Source organism: Nuphar pumila, chromosome 2, assembly GCF_984573655.1.
Source record: "Nuphar pumila chromosome 2, dmNupPumi1.hap1.1, whole genome shotgun sequence".
Taxonomy (NCBI): Eukaryota; Viridiplantae; Streptophyta; class Magnoliopsida; order Nymphaeales; family Nymphaeaceae; genus Nuphar; species Nuphar pumila.
Window position 1 is genome coordinate 40210242 of NC_143250.1, and position 27937 is coordinate 40238178.

Genomic DNA, 27937 nt, shown 5'->3' on the forward strand with positions numbered 1-27937 from the left:
TCGGAAACAAGCCTCTCAATAAAGGCCTTATTAGAATGGGCCAAATGATTATGCTAGACACTTGACTTATTGGACTCTAATTAATTAACCAAACAACGTGACCTTTCAATATTTTGAACTTGAACACAAGCCAACGAATTCTCCTTTGAAGAGATACACATTCTCCCGTCTTTCTCTTTCAACGAACGTGTGGAGATCTTTCACATAAACTTGAGTAAAAACGATGCAAGTATTGGTATCATCATCAAGTTTAGAAAAAAAAACAAAGTTTTTTTTGTATTGGGAATAAGGAAAACATTCAATAGACAAATTTGAATTGGACATGGGAATGAAAACATTTTCGGTGTGTGTGATGGGGTGATGAGTGCCTTCTCCGATAGTAATTCTATCTCTACCGAAATAACAAGACAAGTTTTTAAGATTACCTTCATCTCCAGTAATATGTTTTGTTGCCCGGAATCAATGTAACAAACTGCTTGATCATTTTGCTTTAGATTCAGCCATGTTAAGGCAGCCAATATAAGCTGTCTATCCACTGGTTCTATCCTTGATCCTCAAGTCTTATTTGATGCACTTTTACTTTGTGAACTCTGCTCTTCAACATAACTAGGATCGTCCTTATACTAGAAGTTTGCTTTAACATGTCCAGGTTTCTTGCAAATGTAGCACATAGGTATTTTCTTGCCCTGATAAGAAGTAGGTGTATTAGGAAGTGGGAGCAGCCCATATCCTCCTTGATTATCTCCTCGCCCTCTGCCTCGTCCTCTTATGCCTCCTCTTCCTTTCCCAAAATGTGTACTCGACATAAGTACATGATGACTGTCTGATGCCCCTTAGGACTCTCAAAAGATCCTCCTAAATTCATCTCAAATTGCAACAACTTAGGACGTAAAGCTTTAAAAGTAGGCAGCTCATCAAAACAAAACAAGGTAGTATAAACCAGAGTTACAGGAAGCGCCTAGGCATATGGGGAAGCGTGCTTCCCCGATACGTGCTTCGAAAGCGCGAAACGTCGCGCTTTCGAAACGCGTGGGGAAGCGCGCTTCTCCATTTTTTTCATTTTTTTTCGCTTCCCCCTCGCTTCCGGTTCGCTTCCTAGGTCGCTTCCGGTTCGCTTCCTAGGTCACTTTCGAGACGATTCATAATTTTCTTCTAAGTGGTCCCACGCTTCCCCGCTTCTTAAATTTTTGAAAGTGCCTCGCTTACCGCTCCCGCTTCTCGTATCGCTTCCCACTCCCGCTTTCTCGACTAGTAACTCTGGTATAAACAATGTTGTATTCAGGTCGTAATCCATTAAGGACAAAAGTAGGCTTGTTGGTATGTTGTTTAGGAGTGAAATCAAAGTGTTTTTGAGGAGGTTCATTCAATCCTTTTGCCATACTGGAAGATCCAGAGCTATGTCACACGGACTCGCCTTAGAGGCATCGATGCAGGTGCTGCACCCGATGCGACAATTATGAAACTGTCACATCGAGTATGGTCAAACAAATCTAGGTGGTCAACCCGCACCTAGGGTTACGTTTGTCCAAAATGGATTCCATTTTGGTCCAAAATTTAAAAATAAATAAAAAGTAGTGGGGGGGGGGGTAATAGGGCGCCCCCCGACTCCTCCCTCCCTGACTGATTGCTCCCCCCTCCTCGACTTTCAACGGTGATGACAACAACGACCACATATACCTCTTTCTCCTTCCTCCTCTGCCTCCTTTTCTCTTTCTTCTTCTTCGTTCTCCTCTTCCCATCTTTCTTCTTCCTTCTCTTCCTCTCTTTTTTCTTCACTTTTTGCCCTCTTCTGATTTTTCCTTTTTTGTTTATTAAAGATTGTGTTTGCCTGTTTGGTGGTTTCTTTTTAAGGTTTGACACACCCACCCCCCCACACACATCTCTCTCTATATATATAGTGTTTTATGTGTATTCTTTCGGTAGATCCATTGATATCATGATTTAAGGGTTTGGTTTTAGGGATTGTTTGGTTTAGGGTTTCCGTTTCAGCCTTTGGGGTTTGTGATTTCATGGTTAGTTTCTGTATAAGAATTTGTTGGATGATGGTTTGAGGTTTGAGAATTGGTTGGTTTAGGGATTGATTAATTCACTTGTTTGGTTTGGGCTTTGGGGGTTTGTGGTTATGTTCTATATCAAAGTTATTTTGATGATGGTTTGAGGTTTGGGGATTGTTTGTTTGATTAATTAGATTTATTATTGTTATTTTGGTTTTGATGGATAACGATTTAGGGTGTGGGGGATTTTCATTTAATGCATTTTGGTAGGGTTTGTTGCGGTTTGACCCTTGTGCCTTGGGCTTATCGAGTCTATTCAAAATGATCATTACCTCATTGTCATATGCATTGTGCATGATATAATTTTGGTATGCAATTATATTTTGTTTACTTCTTTTATTAATATAATATATTTCTTTTTTGCTTGACTTGTTTGATTGTTTCCTGTGCTCTTAATTCACTTAGCATAGCCATAATATATTTAGGTTGATTTAATTGTGGTGTTATTTTTTATTGACGAGGAATAACAATTATAGATTGTTAATTTGATTTATTGCATGAATTTATGCATGATGAATTGATAATATGCTATTTGTTTTTATTTCATTAGTGTTAACTTAAATCCAAGGTTGTATCATATCGTTACCCGTATCGGTCGGGCCCAAATTAAGGCAGTATTGTATCGTAAAACATCGTAAATTTTTAATAAAAATTTATAAAAAAATCAAAAAATATCAAAAATTCTAAAAAATAATCACATGAAACAATAATAAATTGCACAAAATACAACCATAAAATCACATATGAAGCATTTATGTTTCTATGAGCTGCATAAGACATCTCAAACATCAACTATCTTACAAGAATAATGCAAAATATTAAATATCTTGCAATTAAGAACATGCTACAAGACTCATACTTTCGTATTACATAAACAAAAATATTATGGCAATAGTTTCTCTGGATTTTTAATTAGTTTTTTACTTGAGTGCTCCATTGCCATGCCAGATCATCTTATGCCATCTTTGTTGGAGTGTGGAGCTTGATTTTTACCTTGATATAAATCTTTAATTTTCGCGGATCCAACTTCATAGTAAGTTGGCGAGGGTTATAGGTGTAAGGAAATATGCGAAAGCACGAAAACACTAGCCACTTGAAGGCTTTACAAGACTACAAAATACAAGTGCACATGTACAAGTCCTCTATGAGACAATATAAAGATCAATAAGATATAAAAGATACACAAGAAGTACAAAATATAGATCTTATTGATAAAGTGCTTCTTACAAGCATGCAATACAAGGGGGAACAATCCCCATATTTATACACAAAAGGGGGGAAAGAAGGGACCCTTGGGAGCTCTCAATGGAGTCGTTGGGAGCCCTAACGACGCCCGTAGGGGTCCTTCAATATTACAAAAAGGAAAATAAAAAAATAAATGTTTTAATAAAACAATTTATTACATGAGTGAAATGACAAAAATGCCCCTTGTAGGGCATATGCCTATAAAACTGTAAATAAACATATATATATTATATATATATATATATATTATATATATATTATATACATGTATACATACATATATATATATATATATGTACGTATGTATGTATGTATACATGTATATAATCTATATATAATATATATCTATATATCTATATATATATGTTAGTGTATATATACAATCTTAACACTCTCCCTCAAACTTACGGTGTAAACACCGAAAGTTTGTTGAGAAGAAAAAGGAAATGTGGGGCAGCAAGAGGATTATTGAAGTTCGCAAGTTGAAATTCTAAAGTGACAAAAGACAACTCAATAGTTCCTCTCAGGAATTCATCACAAACATAATGGCAGTCCATCTCGATGTGTTTGGTGCGCTTATGAAAGGTGTGATTGCTGGCAATGTAAATTATGCTTTTATTATCACAACACATCTTCAAAGGGTTGGAGATGTCAACACTCATATCCTTGAGAAGATTTCTTAACCATACAAGTTTCATAATTGTATTTGTCATAGCTCTGTATTCTTCTTCAGTGAAAGACAACGATGTAATGAAACAAGGTACAATGAAACAATAGTGAAACAAACACAATGCCAACAAAGGGCTTTAATAAACTCACTTAAGGTTGGTCAGTAATAGACCAAATACAATCTCAAAAGAGATAAAAATACCAAACAACACAAGAGGCATACAAGCCTATAAGATGGAAAAAAACTCTAGAGAAAACCCTCAAATGCTTTTAAAAGCATTGATGAATAACAAGGGAGTGAGGCTCTATTTATAGTCTTACTCCAGCACATGGGAGGCAATCCAGCTCTTTGGACTGCCTTCCAATAGTCATTATTATGATTGTTGGGTGGCAGTCCAACTAGACGTTGGACTGCCTCCCAACAATCATATTTTGACTGTTGTGCCCAACAGTCATAAATATGACTGTTGTGCCTAACGATCATAAATATGACTGTTGGGCAGTTTATTTAAAACAATGCTAAATTACATTTCAGTCCCTAGTGGACTGTACTATATGATAAAAGACAAAAATACCCTTATCAGGTATTGGCATACGATTTTATTTTTAACACTCCTCCTCAAACTTATTGGGAAATCACCGAAAGTTTGCTAAGAAGATACAAAAATTGAGGCAGTGGAAGAGCTTTGGTGAATAAGTCTGCAATCTGAAATTCGGATTGGACATATGGCAATGTAATAGTTCCCTTCAAATATTCTTTGCGAACATAGTGACAATCCATCTCAATGTGTTTTGTTCGCTCGTGAAATGTGTGATTGCTGGCTATATAGATGACACTTTTATTATCACAACATAGCTTTGAAGGTTCTGAGACATCAACACCCATATCGGAAAGTAGTGCTCTTATCCACACAACTTCAGTGGTTGTGGTAGCCATTGCCCTGTACTCAGCTTCCGTAGAGGATAAAGACACTTTCTGTTGTTTTTTGCATCGCCAAGAAATAAGAGAATCACCTAAAAACACACAACAACCAGTAGTTGAGTGACAGTTATTGGGATCTCCTCCCCAGTCAGAATCAGTATAAAAAATAAGACTTAAAGATGAGGAATAGGATAAGAATAGTCCTTTAGATATAGTTTTCTTTATGTATCGAACTATTCTTAATACTGCACTCATGTGGATGGTTGTGGGCGCATGTTGAAATTGACTTGCAGAATGTACGACATGCGCAATATCTGGCCTTGTAATGGACAGGTACATCAACGATCCAATAAGTTGTCGATAATGGGTTGGATCATCTAATAATACTCCATCTTCAACTCACATTTTCGCATTTATTACTTCAGGAGTATCAACATATTTTGTGTCAGTGATTCCTGAACGGAACACTCAATAATATCAGCTGCAAACTTGATTTGAGATAAAATGTATCATCTTTGTGAGTAGGCTACTTCAATTCCTAAAAAGTATCTCAAAAAACCAAGATCAGTCATATCAAAGGATTTTTTAAGCAAAATTTTAATATCTTCAATTTCCTTTTGATCATTCCCTGTGATGATCATATCATCAACATACAAAAGAAGAATGATCAATGATGTACCTGTAGATCTCACAAAAAGAGCAGTGTCAGTGTAACAATATTTAAATCCAAGTTTTAATATCGTACCACTGAACCGATCATACCATGCTTTAGGGGCTTGTTTAAGCCCGTATAGGGCTTTTTGAAGACGAAAGACCATGCTTTTTTCAATAGACAGACCAGGGGGAGGATCCATGTATAATTCTTCGTTTAAGTTTCCATTGAAGAATGCATTTTTAACATCTAACTGATATATCAACCATTTTCGAATGGATGTTATAGTAACTAGAGTTCTAACTGTAGTCATACGAGCTACTGGGGCAAAGGTCTCTTCATAATCTATACCATATTCTTGAGAATATCCTTTTGCAACAAGTCTTGCTTTATATCTCTCAAGAGACCTGTCACTTTTTGTTTTAATTTTAAACACCCATCTACACCCTATTGTCTTCTTTCCGATAGGAAGAGGTTGAATTGCTTAAGTGTGAGCCTTGTGTAATGCATCTAATTCAATTTTCATGGCTTCAACCCATTCGTTTATATTTTTGGCCTCATTATAATTGGATGGTTCATCATAGGAATGAATATCTAAAAGACATGCCCTGTAGTTTTGGTAAGAAGGATTCGTATGAGACAAACCTATTTGGAGGCCTATGTGTTCGTTCTGACCTTCTAACACTAGTTTCTTCAGTATTTGTTAGTTGATTATATCTGTCAAGGGCACATGGATGCTCCCCAGTATTTCGTCTAGAGTACTGAAGAAGATCTTGAGATGGTTCACTACTTGAGTCATTAATAGACTCGAAGGTTTCAATATCATTACTAATACCTTTATTGGGTAACAAATCAAATAAGAAAGCATACTCGGATTCTTTCTTAGGAACTTCAAAATCAAATCCATTGTCATTTTCTAGAAAGGTAACATTTCTAGAAACATAGAGTTTATCATTTGTTTTATCATAACATCGATATCCTTTTTTATTATCAGCATAACCAAGAAAGACACATTTTATGGCTTTAGGAGAGAGTTTGCTACATTTTTCAAGAAGCACGAAGCATTTACAACCAAATACCCTTAGCCTTTTTAAATCAGGAGAAATTTTAAAGAGTTTTTCAATAGGAGACTTGTTTTCCAAAGTTTGAGAAGGCATTCTATTTATTAGATAGACTGCGGTTAGGGCAACTTCAACCCAAAATTGCTTTAGAACTTCTTTTGAAATAAGTAGAGTTCTAGTAGTTTCAATGATATGATGATGCTTTCTTTTAGAAATCCCATTTTGTTGAGGTATCCTAGGGCATGATTTTTGATGCACAATTCCATGACTTTTTAGATATAATTGAAATTCATTTGAAAGAAACTCTCCCCCAGAGTCGGAGCAGAAGACTTTAATTCTTGTTTTAAATTGATTTTTAACTAGATTATGAAAGTTTTTAAAACATGAAAAACTTTGGATTTGAGTTTTAGAAAGTAAATCCAAGTATGTCTACTAAAATCATCTATAAATGTAACATAGTACGAATAACCACCTTTTGACATAACAGGAGCGAGACCCCACACACATCCGAATGTACTAATTCAAAAAATTTATGTCACAGAGGTTCTAGACCCAAAAGGTATCATTTGCATTTTTCCAAGTATACAATCTTCACATACAAATTTTTTATCTTTACAAAATTTTTCCAAAAATGAAAAAAGAGATAATTTGGATATACTTGGATGTCCTAATCTTTTATGCCAAAGATCTATATTAATGTCTTTGACATGATTACAAAACGAGTATTTTGGTAAACACAAGAAATCCATGTAGCAAAGGTCTCTTCGTCTATGGCCTTGCCCAATCAGCTTCCCTGACTGGAGATCCTGCGCCCAACACGCCTTAGATGAGAAGAATACTTTACAACCATAGTTAGTAATTTGAGAGACCGAAAAAAGATTTAAATCCAGTTTAGGAATGACTCTCACTTTTGGAACAAAGATTTTTTTTGAAATATCATCAAGGTTTCCTAAGCTTTTGACTTTTAAAGAGGTACCATTGGTAGTTGACACACATGAGAAATATGATTTAGTGCAATCGGATAATAGAGACTCATTATGAGTCATGTGGAAAGAAGCACCTGAGTCTAGAATCCAAGAGGTCTTATCTGAAGGAGACGATGAAGAGATGGCAACTCCGGATGTAGAAGGTGTAGCCTTAAGAAGTTGTGAGACGGCTTCTGTTATTTGAGCAAGATTTAATTCATTGAAGCTGCCCCCTTTTCTTGATTCTTGAGGTTCTTCACTTAAGACGGTCACCTTTTTAAATTTGGGACATTCTGGTCTTATATGTCCGGGTTCCTTACAATGATGACAAATAATTTTTCCTTTGTATCCTCCTCCATTGTGTCTTTCCCCATTGAATTTCTTCTTAAATTGAGGTGGTTTATATGTTTTCACAAAATTGCCGGGTCTTGCCATGGCAAGGACCTCATCATTAGACTTGTGCATTCCAAGTCTTGTCTCTTCTTGACAAATTTGAGCAAGGGCCTCACTTATAGAAGGAGAAGTGGTCCTATGAAGTAAGGAAAATCTTACTTGCTCAAATTCCGGTCGAAGGCCATAAAGAAAGGAGAAAAGATTTTCTCTTTCGATTTGGGTCATTCTCATATCAATAGCCAAACCTTCCCATTTTGGTTCCAACATGGCTAATTCATCCCAAATAGGAGATAAAATACCGTAAAAATCTCTTACATTTTTATCTCCTTGTTTTGAATTACGTACCTTGTCTTGGAGATAATAAAGTCTAGCCATATCATTTTGGATAAAGGTACTTCTTAGAAAGCTCCATGCGTCACATGCTTTCTTGAATTTGATGATATTGGTGGCAATCTTGAACTCCATGGTATTCATAAGCCATGAGAGTATTTGTGCATTGCTTGCCTCCCAATCTTTCAATTTATTTTGGTATTCTTCCAAGGATTTTTCTTTTTCTTCTTCGGACAAGGCTTTGACTTGATCTCCTTCTCTTCTAATCAATTTGAGTTGTGGTTCACTAGTAGAACCACTAACAAAACCCCACAATTTTTTTCCTTTGATATGATTCTCCATAGCCGTCGCCCACATCAAGTAGTTGTTTTCATTGAGTTTGTAGGTGATGACGGTGACACTCTCTTTCTCTCATAATGAATACCTGAGTTTAGAATGGAGGAGATAGAGGATGATCAATGATCGAAGAACACTTCCTTCACGAGATTCTCCTTCTTTTAAGAGCCTAGCTCTGATACCATGTAATGAAACAAGGTACAATGAAATAATAGTGAAACAAACACAATGCCAACAAAGGGCTTTAATAAACTCACTTAAGGTTGACCACTAATGGACCAAATACAATCTCAAAAGAGATAAAAATACTAAACAGCACAAGAGGCATACAAGCCTATAAGATGGAAAAAACTCTAGAGAAAACCCTCAAATGCTTCTAAAAGCATTGAGGAATAACAAGAGAGTGAGGCTCTATTTATAGTGCCTCACTCCAGCACATGGGAGGTAGTCCAGCTCTTTGGACTGCCTTCCAACAGTCATATTTTGACTGTTGTGCCCAACAATCATAAATATGATATGACTGTTGTGCCTAACAATCATAAATATGACTGTTGGGCAGTTTATTTAAAACAATGCTAAATTACATTTCAGTCCCTAGTGGACTGTACTATATGATAAAAGACAAAAATACCCTTATCGGGTATTTGCATACAATTTTATTTTTAACAAACGAGACCTAAGTCTACAGTTGAGATTCTATCATTGGGATTTTCTCCCCAATCAACATCAGTATAAACAAGTAAATTTAAAGATGAGGATGAGGATAAGGATAAAAAGATCCCTTCAGTTATGGTATTCTTGATATATCTGACGATTCTTAATACAACACTCATGTCTACAGTTGTGGGAGCATGTTGAAAGTGACTAGCAGAGTGAACAATATGAGTGATATCTGGTCTAGTGATTGACATATCAGTGAGAGACCCTATTACCTGTCTGAAAGGTGTGGAGTCTTCGAAAGAGTCCCATCTTCAAGTCTTAATTTATCATTCACGACTTCGGGAGTTTCTAACTTCTTATAATTTGAAATGCCAGATTTACTACATATATCTGCAACAAGTTTCATTTGAGAAAGTATGTACCCCCTGGGAGAGTATGCAACTTCAATTCTTAAAAAATATCTTAAGAATCCTAAGTCAGACATATCAAAATTATCTTTTAACACATTTTTAACATTACTAACTTCATTTTTATCATTCCCTGTTATAATCATATCATCTAAGTAAAGTAGAAGTATAGCATGAATGAAAACCCAAATTAGTCGTGACATTACTGAACCTATCATACCAGGCCTTGGGAGCCTCCTTAAGACCATACAAGGATTTTAAAAGTTTAAGAGTATTTCCTTTTTCAATGTCAAATCCCGACGGAAGGTCCATATAGACTTCTTCATTTAGTCTTTTATTATGAAAAATATTTTTAGCATCTAATTGATATATAGGCCATTTTTTAGTTGACACAACAATTATTAGGATCCTAACACTAGTCATTCTAGCTACGGGTGCAAAGGTCTCCTCAAAGTCAATTCCATATTCTTATGAATATCTTTTAGCTACTAAATTCGCTTTATATCTTTCTAAAGTTCCATCACTCTTTGTTTTAACTTTAAAAACCCATCGGCATCCAATAGGTTTCTTGTTGAGAGGTAGCTTAACTATTTCCCAAGTTTTTGCTTTCTTAAGAGCATTAGTTCTATATTCATGACTTCAATCCAATGAGGAACATTTTTAACTTCATTATAGTGTGAAGGCTCATGGTGTGAATGTAAAGTCATTAAGCAAGTCCTATAATTAGGAGATAGACACAAACCTATTTGGTGGAATAGATTCTCTACTAGTTCTTCTAAGAGGAGTTTTTTCAATAGATTCATTGTATTGAGAAAATTTTTCTAAGGCACTAATAGGATTATTTTGCTCATGCCGGTTGTAAACTTGAATATTTTTAGAAGAATTATCAATGATGCCATCACTACTTGGTGATGTTCTAATATTAAAATATTCATGATTTATATCTATAACTTCATAATGATTCAAGGAGTCATTAAAATGTATATCTTTCCTTACGGAGAGATCATATAAAACATATAGTCAATTTCCTCATCATATTCTTCAAAACCATTTTCATCTTCTAAGAATGTCACATCTTTGGAAACATAAAGTTTGTTATTTTCAAAATCAAATCCTCTATATCATTTTTTATTTTCACCATATCCAACAAAAACACATTCAATTGATTTTGGAGATAACTTATCTCTTTTGTGTAAAAGCACAAAGCATTTACAAAAAAAAAATTTGCAAGCGATTGAAGTCGGGTGTTATTTTGAGAAGTTTTTCATAAGGAGAGATATTTTTCAAAGTAGATGATGGCATTCGATTTATTAAATAAGTAGAGGTTAAAACGGCTTCGGCCAAAAAAATTTTGGGAATATTTTTAGAAATAAGTAATGTTCTAGTGGTTTGTACTATATGCCTATGTTTTCTTTCTGCTAGCCCATTTTCTTGTGGTGTCTTAGGGTAAGATCTTTGATGACAAATTTCATTTAGCTTTAGATAATTCTGAAAATCATTAGATAGTTATTTTCTACCTGAATCCGATCTAAGAATAAATATATTGCTTTGAAATTGATTCTTAACTTTCATGTAAAATTCTTTAAAGAAAGAGAAAACTTTCGACTTAAGATTAAAAAAGTAGACCCATACATACCTAGTAAAATCATCAATAAGCCACATAATATGAGTAACCACCCTTAGACATAGTTGGAGATGAACCCCATACATCCGAGTGCACCAATTCAAAAGGTATTGTTGAGACAAATGTTCTATTTGAAAATGAAATAGATTTCATTTTCTCAAGAATATAATCTTTTCCAAGTAATATCTTTTTCATTACAAAATTTGTTCTCAAAAGGAAAAAGATACATTTTGAAGTAGCTTGGACGTCCAAGTCTTTTATATCAAGTTTTAATACCTTTATCTTGGACATAAGTACAAAAAAAGTTTAAAGGAAGAGACAAATAATCCATAAAGTGAAGATCCCCCTTCCTATGTCATTACCTAATCCACTTTCCGGACCAAAGATCCTGTACAAAGCAACCACTAGATGAGAAAGATATTTCACATCTATGGTCGGTAATTTGAGAAACGTAAAAAATGTTTAAATTTAGTTTGTGAACGACTCCAACTTTTGGAACAATTTTTTTTTTAGAATTTTTAGAATCTAATGTTCTTATACTCTTAATTTAAAAAAAGTTCTATCAGCCGTATAAACACAAGCTACATTTGAATTCGTGCATATATCAGTTAAGGTTTTTTCATAGGGAGTCATATGGAAAGATGCTCCTGAATCTAGAATACAAGAATACATATTGGGTGAGGATGCAGAGGCAATGACAGTACCCGATGTAGAAGAAGTTGCTTTGAGAATTTGTTGGAGTGTTATGAAAATTTATTCAAGTGTGTCTTTAAGATCTCCACTTTTGCCTTCTTCCTTCTTGGGAATTGATTCTTCAACGAAAGCAACCTTATACTTGAAGTTTCATTTAACTTTGGGCGAGCGGATTTAATGTGACCCGATTCATTACAATTATGACAAATAATTATTTTCCTTCCTCCACTATAATTATTATTATTACTATAGTTATTTGCCTCCCAAAGTGTGGAGACTTATATGTTTTGACATAGTTGTCGGGTTTAGATACGGCCAAGATTTCATCAAAACCGTTACTCATACCAAGACGAGTTTCTTCTTGAATAATTTTGGCAATAGCATCTTCAAAGAAAGGTGAGTAGATCTATGTAGAAGAGAAGACCTAACTTGCTCAAATTTGGGATGAAGCCCAAATAAAAATTGAAAAAAATCTTTCTTGTTTCATTTGTTTTTGCCTAAGTTCTATGTCTTTAATGACAACCCATTTAGGCTTTATGAGTGTTAATTCATCCCATAAGGGATTTAAAGCACTATAATAATCTTGAATACTCATTTCACCTTGTTTGGTGGTTCTCACATTTTCTTGCAAGAAATATGCTCTTGCAAGATCTTTTTGGGTATACATACCCTTTATAAAAACTAAGCCTCATTGCCTTTGCGAAATTTTGCAATGTTAGCACATACCTTGAGTTCCACGTTCTTCTTCATGATACATGCAAGAATTTTTGCATGGTGACTCCCAATCTTCTACTTGTTTATGATGATCTTCGATAGCCTTGGTGCGAGCATCTCCCTCTAGGGCTTTCTCTTGACCTCCTTCTATCTTTATGAGCTTGAGTTGGGGTTCGGGAATAGTACCCATCAGATAACCCCAAAGTTTTTTCCCTTTAAGATTGTTTTTCATTGTGGATGCTTACATTATGTAATTTTTACCATTGAACTTGGAGAGATTAATCTTTGTTTTCATCACGTGAATCAAGAGGTGAAAGAAGTGAAAAAGGGTGTTGTCACAAGCCCAACCTCTTGTCGACAACCTTTCTTGTCCAAAAACACTATGGCTTTGATACCATGTAAGGAAATATGCGGAAGCACGAAAATACTAGCCACTTGAAGGCTTTACAAGATTACAAACATACTGGTGCACATGCAAGTCCTCTATGGGATAATACAAAGATACACAAGAAGTAAAAAATATAGATCTTATTGATAAAGTGCTTCTTACAAGCATGCAATACAAAGGAGAATAATCCTCATATTTATACACAAAAGGGGGTAAAGAGGGGACCCTTGGGAGCTCCCAACGACTCTATGGTCATTTTGACCATAGTGCCCCTAGGGGTCCTTCAATATTACAAAAATAAGAAAAAGAAAAAATAAATAAAAAAATAAATGTTTTAATAAAACGGTTTATTACATGAGTGAAATAACAAAAATACCCTTGTAGGGCATATGCCTATAAAACTGGAAATAAACATATATATAGGGGCGGCAAAACCTGACACGACCCGCCAACTCGCCTCTTAGGCGGGTTCGGGTTTGGCTTAAACTAACCCGTTTAATAAACAGGTCGACCCGCCTAACCCATTTATTAAACGGGTCGGGTTCGTGTTAGGGGTATGCCAACCCGGCTGACCCGTTTAATAAACAGGTTAGGCGGGCGGGTCAACCCGTTTACCCGACCCGCCAACCCGTTTATTAAACGGGTTGGTGGGTCGTGTCGGGTTACCCGTTTAATAAACGGGTCAGGTTCGTGTTTGCCACAGCCGACCTGTTTATTAAACGGTTCGGGTTCGGGTTGAGGTATGCTGACCCGCAGGGTCGACCCGCCAACCTGACCCGATTGCCACCCCTATATATATATATGTGTGTGTGTGTGTGTGTATACAATCTTAACAATAGGAGGGGGAGCGCCCACCAAAAGCAAAATCTTTTTAGAGAGTAGCTTTGTAATTTTACTCATAAATTTTTTTTTACCTTGACCCATTTTCTTGAGTGGAAAATAGTGAAAATGCATTTTTTTACCTTAACTCACTTTTTTGGGTGAAAAAAAATAGTGAAAATGCACTTTTATTGGCTTTCAGACAAATGGAGAAATCGGCCTTTAAAAGGTATTTAAAACCCAAAAAGAAAAAAGTAACTTTTGACCTTTTTAAAGTGTGTCGCAGGTGTATCATACAATATGACACGATACAAGGATTTATCGTAGGATACATCCAATACGCGTATGATAAACACTCGGATCGCGATACGAGTGTGTATCATATTGCAAAACCCAAAAGTAACGATACGGTATGATAATTACAACACTGCTATGGTGCTCCGGGAGTACCTACTCCCACATACTAGAAATCATGATTGCAGGTTGTATTTCTCAATCAAACCTTATGGATGTACTCAACATAGTTTATTTGATAGGAATCATGCATTGGATCATGTTTTTTGAGCATAAAAAACATACATGTATGCTATAATCACATGATCTTAAACTTGTTTTCTACTAAATAATGCTTATAGATCATATCTATAGGGTCTGATAAACAAAAAAATGTTTAAGAAATTTGAAAATCTAAATCTTCAATTAAGTGGGAGTAGGTACTCCGGGAGCACCCTATATATATACCCCATACCCCCGCACTCAAGTTTTTTTAAAGTGCCACATGACTGCATCTGCATCTGCATCTGCACCTATGTGACATAGATCCAGAGTTTGCTTTTATTATCTGTGGAAGCACCAGCTAGTTGCTTGAGTTGGAATGGTGATCACTATAAACTGAGGCTGTGTTTTGTTCTTTCAAGGTGACACCTTGCCATCTTGTTTAATTGATCTATTGTTATTCTTTATTAATTTATTGGTTCTTTCTTTTTTATCTTATTCTTCAAAAAAAGAAAAAAGAAAAGGGTTAATTGGGCTAACCTCATAGGAGATACCCTGCATAAGCAGTTGGAATGAGTTCTTCTACAGGTCTTGGGAATGGTCCAACATCCTAGACCTGTTTTATTCCTTTAGTGGATGACTTTGTTTTGTTAGGGCCATTCTTCAATCGTGCTTTCTTTATTTTTCAAGAAGAATTAGGACATACTTCCTTTGTGATATTGATATCCCATTCATTGACAGTGCCACTTTAATTCCTAGACGATACTTGAGAGCTCCAAGATGACAATGAACTTCTAATTCAAATGCTTCTTGGATTTTGAATCTCTTTTTTCATCCCCTTTGCTATAATAAGATCTGTAATGCATGATGAAGACCGTTACGCTACTGAGATATGCTTTTGCATGTCTCTTTTTTTTTCTTGAATAGTAAATGAAATTAGGGGTTTGCTCTCATTTGTTTATAGTCTTTCTTAACTGATTAATCTCATGTTTTTGCCTTTTTCCCTCTATTTTTCGTTTATATTTGTATTCCTGGGCTACTTGCATGAGAACTGATTCCTGCAGGAACTCTGTGTATTCTTTAAATCAGACAGAGAATCTCAAGGATTTGGTGATCTCCTTGCTTGTATAAGAGACAAGGGAATTCTGCTTCAGAATATTCATTTTGTTGTAAGTTGGTCTCCTTTATCATGTTCTTAACAAAGGGATTGGAGCAGTTCAGAGCTCTAATCTATGTTCTTAGCTTTTGTTTTTCTTGTGGAACTATAGATGCCATATGATGCTTTTCATAAGTTATATTTATTTTGGCCTTGGGATGTCAATACTGTAGGCATGACAAGTTACATTTTTTTATTTATTCAAGGCTGTTCTTTAATGTTATCTTTTTTTTTTGCTCCAGACTTTCAGAAACAACCTTAACAAGGTTAGTCTTGAGTTAATTGATGCTCTTTCTCAAGCTTTGTCATTAAGATTGATTTTCTTTCCATAATTATTCTGTAGTATATGTTCTAAGTGTATCTCTTCTTAATTGGTCACCATTTTGATGTTAGCCTTTTATGTTCTATTCTTTTGTGAACTTTAGATATTGGGAACCATTTACAACAGATATGAGCCATGGGAAATGGGCGTGCATAAGAGAAAAGGAGTAGTATACCTTGATGTTCATAAACTTCCTGAAAGACCACAGAGCGAGTTGGATCGTCGAAGGTACTGATGAGTTTCACCTTTCTGTTCATTCTAATTCATGCGTATGTAAATTGGATCCCCAGAGTCTTGAGTAATGTGTAGTAATTTCCCCTTTTTAATTTTCAAAGTCAAAATTGCTAAACTAATGAAGATCTTTAATTAAAAAGATGGGGAAGCATGGACTGTCCTTTCTAGAATTGGATCTCTTCATGCTATGCTTAATTTTATGGTTGGGTGACTTATCTCCTTTTTTACACTGAGCAAAAGGAAAATTTTCTCTTCCGAAAAAAGGTGGGTGAAGCACAAAGGAAAAAATCAGCCAGAAGTGATCACTGGGAAACAACTTAGAAGATCATTACATATATTGGAATCATATAATAGGAGTTCCTACACCATAAGTGCTGCAGCAATATGTGGTCCACTATAGGTCCATTTATTTGGTCTGGAAGGCACAATAATCCACCAATATTGCTTCATTGTTGCATTAGTACATAAAAGGTCCAAGACTTTGGTACATTATGCAGTCGATTTCACAAAAATAATTATAGTTTGTCAGCAGTATTGACTTGGTATGTTAAGGGTTGAAATAAAGTAGGAAGCTGTTCTTAAAATTTGTATACACACACATACACAATTTTATCTTATCTAAAACACTTGTATACATGCAAGTTAAACTTGATGCAATTCTTTTCATTTCCTTGAGAAAGGCTTTTTCTATATATATACTAAAATTGTATCATTTTCCTGTTTTGTTTCAATCTGCATTCTCCTCCCATACAGCAAACATAATAATAAATAAATAGGTAACTCATATGTTTTCCCATGTTAACGGAAAAATTTTCAGCGTTTTAATTGTTACCATAACCAAAGAGATAATAACATGTTTGTATTCCTACGTTTACACATCATTACAATTTTTTTTCCATGCTATATATATATATATATATATATAGAGAGAGAGAGAGAGAGAGAGAGAGAGAGAGAGAGAGAGAGAGAGAGAGAGAGAGGTAACATCAGACACACCCAGCTAGTTCATTTGTTTTTTGTTTTTCCGCTGTTTTTGACCTTTAGCGGCGGTCTTGACCGCCACTAAAGCATTGGGCAGAAAAACCACCTTTAGTGGCGGTCAAGAAACGCCGCTAAAGGTTATTTTTTCAAATAAACAACGTTTCCGCTGCTGATCTTGCACGATCAGCAGTAGAAAAGCATCCAATTTTCATCGGACTTTTTGAGTGTTTGATGATACACTCTTCTCTCTCTCTCTCTTTATATATATATACACACACACACTCTGTAGGGCGTAAGAATGGGTTGGATCAATATTGACCTAAGTCCATATTGCACTCAAAGCCATTTTGGGTCAAGCAGGATCTGAAATATAGGCCTGATTTAAATTTGGGTTGGTTCTATGTTAATTTAAAACTAAAATCAGTATATAACTATGTTGTTATATACATAAATACAAGTAACTATGTCATATACTCCAACTGACCCAAGCCCGAATAGGATGTGGGGTTGCTGATCTAGATCTTGTTGATGGGGTGGGGAGGTTGAAAAATTGTAAAGTTGTAGGGCATGGGTTGGGTCTGATTTGATGTGGCTCTCTCGACCTTGTGTCTTTTGTGGAGTTGGTGAAGGTCCAAATATATTCAAGTCCAGCATGGTTTTTTTTTAACCACATACGAGGGGTCAGGTTTAGTCTAAAGATCATAAATAGTATGTAGAAAGATGAGCTAGACACTTAAACCAATTCAACCAAGTTGTGACCTTCATTTGTAAGTTCAGTGTCTTAGACCGGTTTAGGATTAGTTGAATACAGGATCTGGTCAAAGATGCAGACTTGGACCTGGTATCAGTTGGTCAAAAGCAGCTTGTGTTTGCTTCCCATTTTGTTAAAACTTGGGTTACTGGGTCTGGTCCGACTCAAACCGAAACGGTTGACCCAATTCATATATGGACCCAAGTGCCACATGATCCGACTGGTAGAGAACACAAAAATATTTTTCCTTGGATTTTTCTTGTTACAACTTGGTTTGAGAAAAGATGGAAAAGTGTATTCACGATTAGCCCTAATCACCCTTAAGTAGTGATTAGGGTCAATAAAGAAAATTACACAAAAAGACCATTAAAAGTTAAAAAATAAACAAGACCACCTGATAACTTTTTTGATTCCCAATAAACCCCTCACGATAATAGCTCTCAACACTCCCCCTCAAGTTGGAACATAGATGTCAATCATGCTCGCCTTGTTACAACACTTTGAGAATTCTGCTATAGAAAGGGGTTTGGTAAAAACATCTACTTGATCTTCTGAAGGAACATAAACAACTGATATATTTCCCACTTGAACCATATCTCGAATATAATGGAAATCTATCTCAATATGCTTAGTCCTCTTATGAAATACAAGATTATTAGCAATATATGTGGCTGCCTTGTTATCACATATCATCTTCATAGGCAGAGAAACCTTTATGCCCAATCCTGTAAGCATAGATTTTATCCAAATCATTTCAGCAGCAGTTTGTGGCATGGCCCTATATTTTGACTCATCACTGGATCTTGCTACTACAACTTGTTTCTTGCTTCTCCATGAAACTAAGTTGCCACCAACAAAAACACAGAACCCTGTACTAGACTTCCTATCATCAACAAACCCTGCATAATCAGCATCAGTATACGCAACTACATCAAGATTTTCCCCTTTAATAGACGTTTTCCTGGCTTCAGGTATTTAAGAACCATCATAGCTGCCTCCCAATGAACTTTTCTTGGTTTATCCATGAATTGACTCAACTTGCCAACAACAAATGATATGTCAGGCCTAGTTACAGTAACATAGAGAAGTTTACCAATGAGAGTCCTATAGGACTTACTATCAACTGCCTCAGATTGCTCGTCATACAAGAGTAGTTTAGGATTCATGGGAATAGCGTCTGGTTTTGCACCAAGCATTCCTGTCTCCTGTAAAAGATCAAGCACATATTTTCTTTGACAAAGAACCATACCTTCTCTATTTCTTGCTACTTCGATTCCCAAGAAGTACCTGAGAGGACCCAAATCCTTTGTAATAAAGTATTTCTGCAGATATGCCTTGGTGCTTGAAATTTCCTGCTCATTATCTTCAGTTAAAATTATATCATCAACATAAACAACCATAATCACAAAACCTTTAGCTCTATTCTTTATGAACAAAGAATGGTCTGATGGTGACCTCTGGAAACCAAATTTAGACATCACCTCAAACAATTTGTGAAACCATGCACACGGGCTTTGCTTTAGGCCATATATTGCCTTTTTTAGTTTGCACACTTTTCCACACTCTCCCTGTCGTTCGAAGCCAAGCGATTGTTGCATGTAGACCGTCTCAGATAGATCCCTATACAAAAAAGCATTCTTCATGTCAAGCTGAGTCATACTCCACCCATGATGAACAATCACAGACATAACTAAGCGTATAGTGCCCATTCTGGCTACAGGAGAGAAAGTCTCAAAGAAGTCTACCCCATATGTTTGGGTGTAGCCTTTGGCAACTAGACGAGCTTTGTGTCTCTCCAGAGTGCCATAAAAATGATATTTAATAGTGTACACCCACTTACAACCAACAATGTCTGCATCAGAAGGAGGATCTATAAGCTCCCAAGTCCCTTGAGAAATCAAGGCGTCCATTTCTTCTTGTATTGCTTGTTTTCATTGAGGATCTAATAAAGCCTGTTGATGATTGATAGGACTGAAGAGGGCAGATAAAGCATATAAAAAGTTTTGCATGCTCTTTCCAATCCTGTATGTGGACACAAACTTTGAAATTGGGTGCAGAGTACACTGACGTGTTCCTTTCCTCAGGGCTATGGGCAAATCATTTTCAATCTCATGATCTGCTCTACGATCATCAGGATAAGCACTGGAATCATCAACATGATCAGGATCACTGATTGTAGGAGAAGAAGACGATGAAGGGCCACAAGAGGAGGCTTGACGGCGAGTATACACCAATGGAGGATCATGGAATCGAGTTGGAGAAGGATCAAAACATAATGAAGGCAACACAAGAACTGACTCCAAAGGAATGGGTAAGGTAAAAGATTTGGACATATCAGGATTCACACGAGACGTGCATGGCGAGAAGTAAGGAATGCTCTCAAAGAATGTGACATCCGCATTGATATAGTCTTTACGAGCAATGGGGTCAAGACATTTGTACCCTTTTTGGTTTTTTGGATACCTAAGGAAGACACACTTAGTTGCCTTTGCAACTAGTTTGTTCCTAGTAGGTCCAAGTTTGTGTACAAAACAAACACAACCAAATACCTTATGAGCAACTTTGAACAAAGAACAATCAGGATAAAGTTGTCTGATCGGAATTTGGTCATTAAGTATAGTAGAAGGCATTCTGTTAATAAGGTAACAGGCAGTAAGAAGGGCATCTCCCCCAAAAGAAGCTGGCATGTTTGTTTGAATCATAAGGGTTCGAGTTACTTCCAAAAGGTGTTGGTGTTTTCTTTCAGCTACCCCATTTTACTGGAACGTATGGGCACATGAAAATTGAGGGAAAATCCCATTATCCCGATAAAATTGTAATAGTTTGCTAGATTTGAATTCAAGAGCATTATCAATGCGAACAATTTTGACAATGGAACCAAATTGAGTATTTATTTCAAGAATAAAAGATCGGAGAATACACAGGACCTGAGATCTCTCCTTGATTAAAAGGACCCAAGACTCTCTAGAGTAGTCGTCGACAATGACAAGGTAATACTGGGACTGAAACTTATTAGGAACCCGACTAGGCCCCCAAACATCAACATGAATTAGATCAAAAGGACTTCGACTAGAACAACTCTGACTTAAAGAAAAGGAACTACGATGATGCTTGCCCAACTGACATGCTTCACACTGAAAGGACGTTGTAAGAGAGGCCCATGTAATGACTCTTCGAAGCTTGGAAAGAGAAGGATAACCCAATCTGAGATGCCATTGGTAGGAATTAGAACTCGATTCCACACACGAAGTTGCTACTCCAACTGGTTGTGTAAGATAGTAAACACCTCCCTCCTCATGGCCTCCACCAATCTTCTTCCCAGACAGCAAATCCTGAAATGCACAAGAACCCTAGTCAAATATAACTCTACAATTTAGTTCTTTTGTAAGCTGGCTTACGGATAATAAATTCTTAGGAAACTGTGGAGCATGGAGAACATGTTGAATCCCTAATGTAGGGGCAAGATGCACATCTCCTTGCCCCACCATTGGGGATAATCTACCATCTGCCAATTTAACATGACGAGGGAAAGATGTATGTACCAGTGTAGAGAAACTATGTGAATCTCCACAAAAGTGTCGAGAGGCACCAAAATCAATAATCCATATCTTACCCCCATCATCCACCTAAGTACTCGCAGAGCATGCCACATCAGTCACTACAGTAGAGGCAGAGACAGATGCAAAACTCTGAGAAAGAAGCTGATCATATTCTGCACGACTGAGAGTAATCGTATTGGTTGAAAAAGTAGGCACAGGTTCAGTGATGGAAGAGACAACCTGAGTTGTTGCTTTGGGGAACGATAATGAACTCTGAGGGCGACTTCTAGGGTTCTTTTATCCCAACAACGATCTTCAAGGTGTCCTTGCTTGCCACAATATGTACACTGAAGCCTGCTACGACCTCCACTGCCTCTTCCACGTCCTCTGCCTCTGGAAGAACTAGGTAAACCATGCCCTCGTCTACCAGTGACAACAAGAGCTGAAGTCTGAGAGTCTCCATGAGGCGGAGGAAGGGTAACAACAAGACGGCTTAACCGGTTGTGGGCATCAGCTAGAGTAGGGATCTCAGAGCCAGTAAGCATTTGCACCATGGCTACTGAGTAATAAGGAGATAATCCTGATAGAAAACGAGCCACCATAGTCTGCTCCTGATGGGTTTTATGATTAGTGCAGCAGGGAGGACGAACAGAGTAGAGCCTTTCATAGGTGCATAATATTGGGAAAGATTCTGATAACCCTGCTACAGCTGAAATATCTCTTGCTCAACTTGCAAAATTCTATTGACATTTTTGTCTTTAGAGTACATGTCACGTAATGAATCCCACATCTCTTTTGCAGTAGAATAGTAAATTAAGCCATCTGCAATATGTGGCTGAACATTGTTCATAATTCAAGACATAACAATGTCATTATCTTCCTGCTATGTGGCATATTTCCCAATTTTCTCTGTTGGTTCCTTCTCTAACAGAATATGTTTTCGACGATGTCCTGGCACAAACATCATAAAAGTCCTCGACCACCTTTCATAATTATTGTCGTCCAGCTTTACGGACGACCCATAAGAGAGGGGGTTAGCAAAAGCTTTGTACTCTGCAAACACTTTATACCTTTGTTCACCATCACTAGACTTTATTCCAGCCATGGTATTCACTGTTGACAGTAGCTAGCCAATGAGCAAGATAATAATAATGATAACCAGAAAGTAAATACAAGCAATCTGATGATAAAGAAATAGATTCCAGCTGAAATAAAATCCGTCTTGCAATATATATATATATATCACAGACGCCACCAGCAAGATAATAAATCTGATCACCACTATAAAAATTAATTTCAGATGATAGAAATTGATTTTAGATCTGAACTGCAACAAAAATTAATCGGATCTGATCAAATCTGATTTCAACGACAGCGAGCACTGCAGGTTTGACGCCTACCACATCAACACGACTCTGATACGAGCAAATTTGATTCCTACGATAGCAAGCCTTGCAAATATAATGCCTACCACATCAACACGACTCTGATATGAGCAACAGTCAGTCAACCACACCATTCAGATCTGATCCAACATCAACTGTCCATGCTACACGACATATCCAGTTACTGCACGATCTCAGATCTGCTCCACCCAATCACAGAATGATTGTTGATCTGATGCAACACGATCATGATGTCAGATTTGCTCCACGCAATCACCACATAATGGTAGATCTGATGCACCACGATCCATCAATATCATTGAGGCGTCATCAACAAGGAACAAAAGAGGAACACATGATCTAGGGTGTCTCGATCTACATATTGTGCAGACCTAGTCAGATCCCTGGTAGTGGGACAGGAAAGAACCTAGGGTTTGATCAGAAGAAAGATCGAACAAACTAGGTATAGGCTAGAAGGAGAGAAGAAGAAAGAAACTATGATTAAGAGGGAAGAAAAAATTCAGCCTAGGCGTCAGATTCTCCCAGGAACGAGAGGCTTTGATACCATGTTACAACTTGGTTTGAGAAAAGATGGAAAAGTGTATTCACGATTAGCCCTAATCACCCTTAAGTAGTGATTAGGGTCAATAAAGAAATTTACACAAAGAGACCATTAAAAGTTAAAAAATAAACAAGACCACCTGATAACTTTTCTGATTCCCAATAAAGCCCTCACGATAATAGCTCTCAACATTTCTTATGAAGGGAAAATCTTTCTCATAATAAAATCAGATTTTCTAGGGAAAGCATTGGAAAAGATTAGTGCATTTATATTAAAAAATATAAAGCGAATAATAAAAGGGTATGAAATATAAAAAGAATTTAAGAGAAAATTCCATTTAGGTTGGGTCTAAATGAAATTTTCCATTTTTTTAGAAGTATTTCATTATTGACTTCTCTCTAGCATAGTGAGACTTTAAAGCGTCCAAATAACCGCAGCCAAAATCTCTTGAGAAAAAAAATGTTTTTGGAAATGTATTTTTTCTGCAATTTGCAATAATAAATAAATTACAATTTTCTAAAAATAATTTTACGAAGAAATAAAAAAATTTTATTAAAAAAAATAAAAGCACAGGTTTGTTCATGATCTGTAAATATCGTGCTAAAAAATAAAAACACATTTTGAAAGTATTACTAGAGATTTCCTGTTTAAAATGTTTTGGCAATTTCACACTTTTTTTTTATTTTAAAAATTCTGTCGATATTTGTTATACTGCCGTCTAGCTTACCCGGGCGTAAGTCCGAGTAAGCTGACTAGTATTTTACAATAAAAAGGTATAACACAAAATAAAAATTTGGAAGCAACTCTTTCTTTTTCTCCCCTTAAAGGTTATGATGAGTAATAGATGGGTTATCTCTCTCTCTCTCTCTCTCTCTCTCTATGCATGCATTGCATTCTTAAATTTTCTGCCATAAATTAGGACAAACCTCTCTTTTAATTACATTGCCAAATGCATACTAATACCTGTTTTTTAAACAAAAACTTAAACATCATGGCCAAAACTGTATTTGTGTGATTTTAGAAATTCTTATGGAGCAAGAACTTTTGCACCAGACTACCACTACACCAGTTTTAATAGGTGTTAGATTATAGTATAAAAGGAAGCAAGAGTGTGTTGCAAAGCCAAAATAGAGGATTCTCTTGGGAGGGCCTGCACACCATTGTGTGTCTAGACATACTATTGATTTCATGGTCTATTTGCTACTCTATCTTATTCTTCTTTAAGTTGGTGTGTTATGTTAATTTAGACGAGAATTATGCTCTCTCTAGATATAGTTTGGTCTGGCCTAGATTGAATTTAGTAAAAAAAAATGCCACTACTAGAGCTGGTAAATGAACCTGGCTTGGCTTTGTTCAGCTCACATGAACTTCGTTCATGCTTGTCAGGTGAGCTCAGCGAGCCGAGCATGAAAGGCTCATCTAGATGGTGTATATATTATTTACATAGCATTTATATGAAAAATAGCATGGTATGTCAGCTGGTTGGACAATGCTCCATTCTCACTATGGAACATATTTAAAAAATTATTCTTTTATTTTAACAAGCCAGCTCGAGCTTGAGTCTTCTGGCTTGGGCTTGCACGAGATTGGTTCAGCTCAAGGCAAGACGAGTGAACACCCACTGTTTAGTTTGTTTGGCTTGTTTACCAGCCCTGGCCACTACCAGTTTATCATCCTAGGTACAAAATCAATCTAATACTATTAGGAATACAGTTGTGTTAATTGACTTGGGCTGGTCTGGGTTTTGGTGGTTTTGATACATTAGGACTGACTCAAGTATTGTTAGCTTTGGGCTTGGACAAGCTAAATTGGGTCAAAATGGATTGATCCATCATCTTTTGCATAATAACTCTTCCAAAGGTGATCCCACCATAGGGATAGCCTTGGTTATGTCAATTACAATTTTGACTGCTCAATAACCAATTTGATCCCAAGGTAAGAAATAACCAGTTACACCAGAGGATGCAGGCAATATGGCCCGAACTACACCCACAATCCAAGTCAATTTGTGTGGTTTCTTAAAGCCAACTGTGAGATAAATGGCAAATGCATGTAGGATTATCGTTAGAACCATCATACTTGATGGCCATTGATGAATTGATTGGATTAACCAATCTAAGTTGGACTTGAACTTCAGCTCAAAATTTTGGCCGAATCATGTCTTCTTATGTCTAGGTAGATGAAATCTCTCTCTCTCTCTCTCTCTCTCTCACACACACACACACACACACACACACACACACACACACACATTGCTTTTCATTTTCTCTCAAGAGAGGTTTCTAGACAGGAATAGCAGGTCACCTCACAGGTAGGGCCTAATGTCTTTGAATCTGATAAGAATTGGGCTGTATGCTAACCTGAGAGTTTGCTGGGTTTGGTCATGTCAGATTTGGTTGTTCCAAAAGCTTGTCCTTATTGGCGTCAGATAGGGCAATGCCTGCTACAACATATAGTGGTAAATCACTTTAAGAAAAGAATAAAAGAATATTGTTGCTTCTAATCAACATTTCCAATTAAACTTAGCTTTGAACTAATGAAAACCTAGCCCATCACACAAAACAATGTTCCTTTGATATTCTACAAACTGTGGCTGAAAATTGAGAGGATTCAGCCAATCATTATTGGCCCAACTAGAGTATGAATATGTAATTCCTAATACCTTGATTTGTACATATGGAGAATTTCATTGGCATGAATATCATACCATTAAGCATTGCATCCCTACACACTGGCATGGTATCTGCATCATCATATGTCAAAGGCTGCCACTGACTTGGCTGACATTTTTTTATACAACCTCAGGATGCACCTGCCTAGATAATATTTTTAGTAACCGACTATCTGACTGAGAATGATTAACATACTACAATTTTTTAGTTTCTTTTGTTGCTACACTATATTATCTCCACGGGCATATTTCTGTTTACTCCCAAAAATCTTCATAAGGACTGGAAGCTTGCTAGGAGGAATCTGTGTTATGGTTATTTGTATGAATTTGCTAGATTATGCCTTCATCTAATAGGAGCCCTAATTTATCTGATGATTGCACCCAAGTCTTGATTTTGTTTTTTTATCTATTCCTTGCATCTTAGATTAGATTTAGCTGAAATATCATTTTATTTATAAGTAAAAAGCCATTCACGTGCCAAAATCATATTAAGACATGATAGATCTATTTGTCTTTCTGTTTGGGGTTGTTATTTTGTAAAATCACTTATTGTCCAAGGCATTATATTGCTCCGTTACTTGTCAAAGGCGGTAGGCGGAGAGCCCCTAAAAAGACTAGGCAGGGGGCTAGGCAGACTAGTTGGTACCTCAATTAAAAAATTGAAAAAATACAGAAAATGTGTAAACAAACTGCTAAAATTAATAACAAACATGTATAAAAATAAAATCAATCAACAAACAAAACACATGTCATCGAACACTGTAAAACAATTATATTAAATAACCTGCTCAAAAAAATTAAGAATGAACAATTGATTAAACAAACCATACAACTAACAATGTTAATAAACAATAAAAAAAAATAAAATCATGTATACAAAAACTTTAACAACAATAGACATAAAATAAGCACAAGTGTGTGTGCCTGTGTGTGCATGTGAATTGTGAACTGTGAAAAAGATAAGAAAACAAATTATAACTCAAAAACAGTCAACTAGAAATATAACTCAGAAACAGTCATCCAGAAATATAACTCAGAAACAGTCAAACAGATTATATATGAATTATACACACACAAAATATATAATATAACTGAAACACAAGATTATCAGCTATATATATATATGTATATATATATATAACTGAAAACATAACCTATAGAAAAAGGAAATACAGGAAGAAGAAAAAAAGAAAAATGAAGGAAAAACAGAAAGAAGAAAAAAAAAGAAAAAAGAAAAACACGAAGAACAAAAAAGGAAAGAAGAAAAAAAGAAAAAAAGAAGGAAAAACAGGAAGAAGAAAAAAGGGAAAAAAGAAAAGAGAAGAAGAAAAAAGAAAAGAAAAAAAAAACAGGAAAAAGATGGAACCAGAGAGAGAGAGAGAGAGAGAGAGAGAGAGAGAGAGAGAGAGAGAGAGAGAGAGCACCCTTTTTTATACTCCCTTTTGGAAAAAGGCTGACCAAGTGGTCAACCAAGTTAAAAAAAAGTCAAAAAAGGCTTTGCAGCCTAGGCGGTCCCAGCCTAGGCGGTAAAAGAGGGGTGGTGGGGCTGCACCTAGGTCGCCTAGGCTTTTCCTTGGACAACCAAGATCGCTCCTCATCCTGGCTTTTTCATTCCTAGGCGTTTGCAGAGTTGGTTGTTTGTACATCATTAGCTTATGATGATCATTAAACAGGTGTTTCTTTTGCTGATCAATGGTTGTTGCATGGAATATCTTTTCAACTATCAACTTTTGTTTTCTTCCGTAGGATTTAGAAGTTTGCTCAGTATGACATATTTTCATTTGGTTCATCCATTTAACACATGGAATCTATGAAGGTATTTCAGGTGTGTTCCTGAAGTTTCCTCAGAGCGACTTGTGGTAATGGTGGCTTCTTGCCATTTGGTGTATCTAGGGAGAATGAAGGCTTT

At 36.2% G+C, this 27937-nt stretch overlaps 1 protein-coding gene across 2 annotated transcripts in view; it reads left to right on the forward strand.

The window, feature by feature from the left end:
• Positions 1–27937, forward strand: part of LOC149845315 (glycine-rich protein) — a 72318-nt gene that overhangs the window by 41816 nt on the left and 2565 nt on the right. For both annotated transcript variants that reach the window (XM_089997565.1, XM_089997566.1), the window contains exons 5-7: positions 15517–15596; positions 15826–15849; positions 16009–16133. In XM_089997565.1, coding sequence (XP_089853691.1) covers positions 15517–15596; positions 15826–15849; positions 16009–16133 — 229 coding nt within the window. The remainder of the gene's footprint in view (positions 1–15516; positions 15597–15825; positions 15850–16008; positions 16134–27937) is intronic.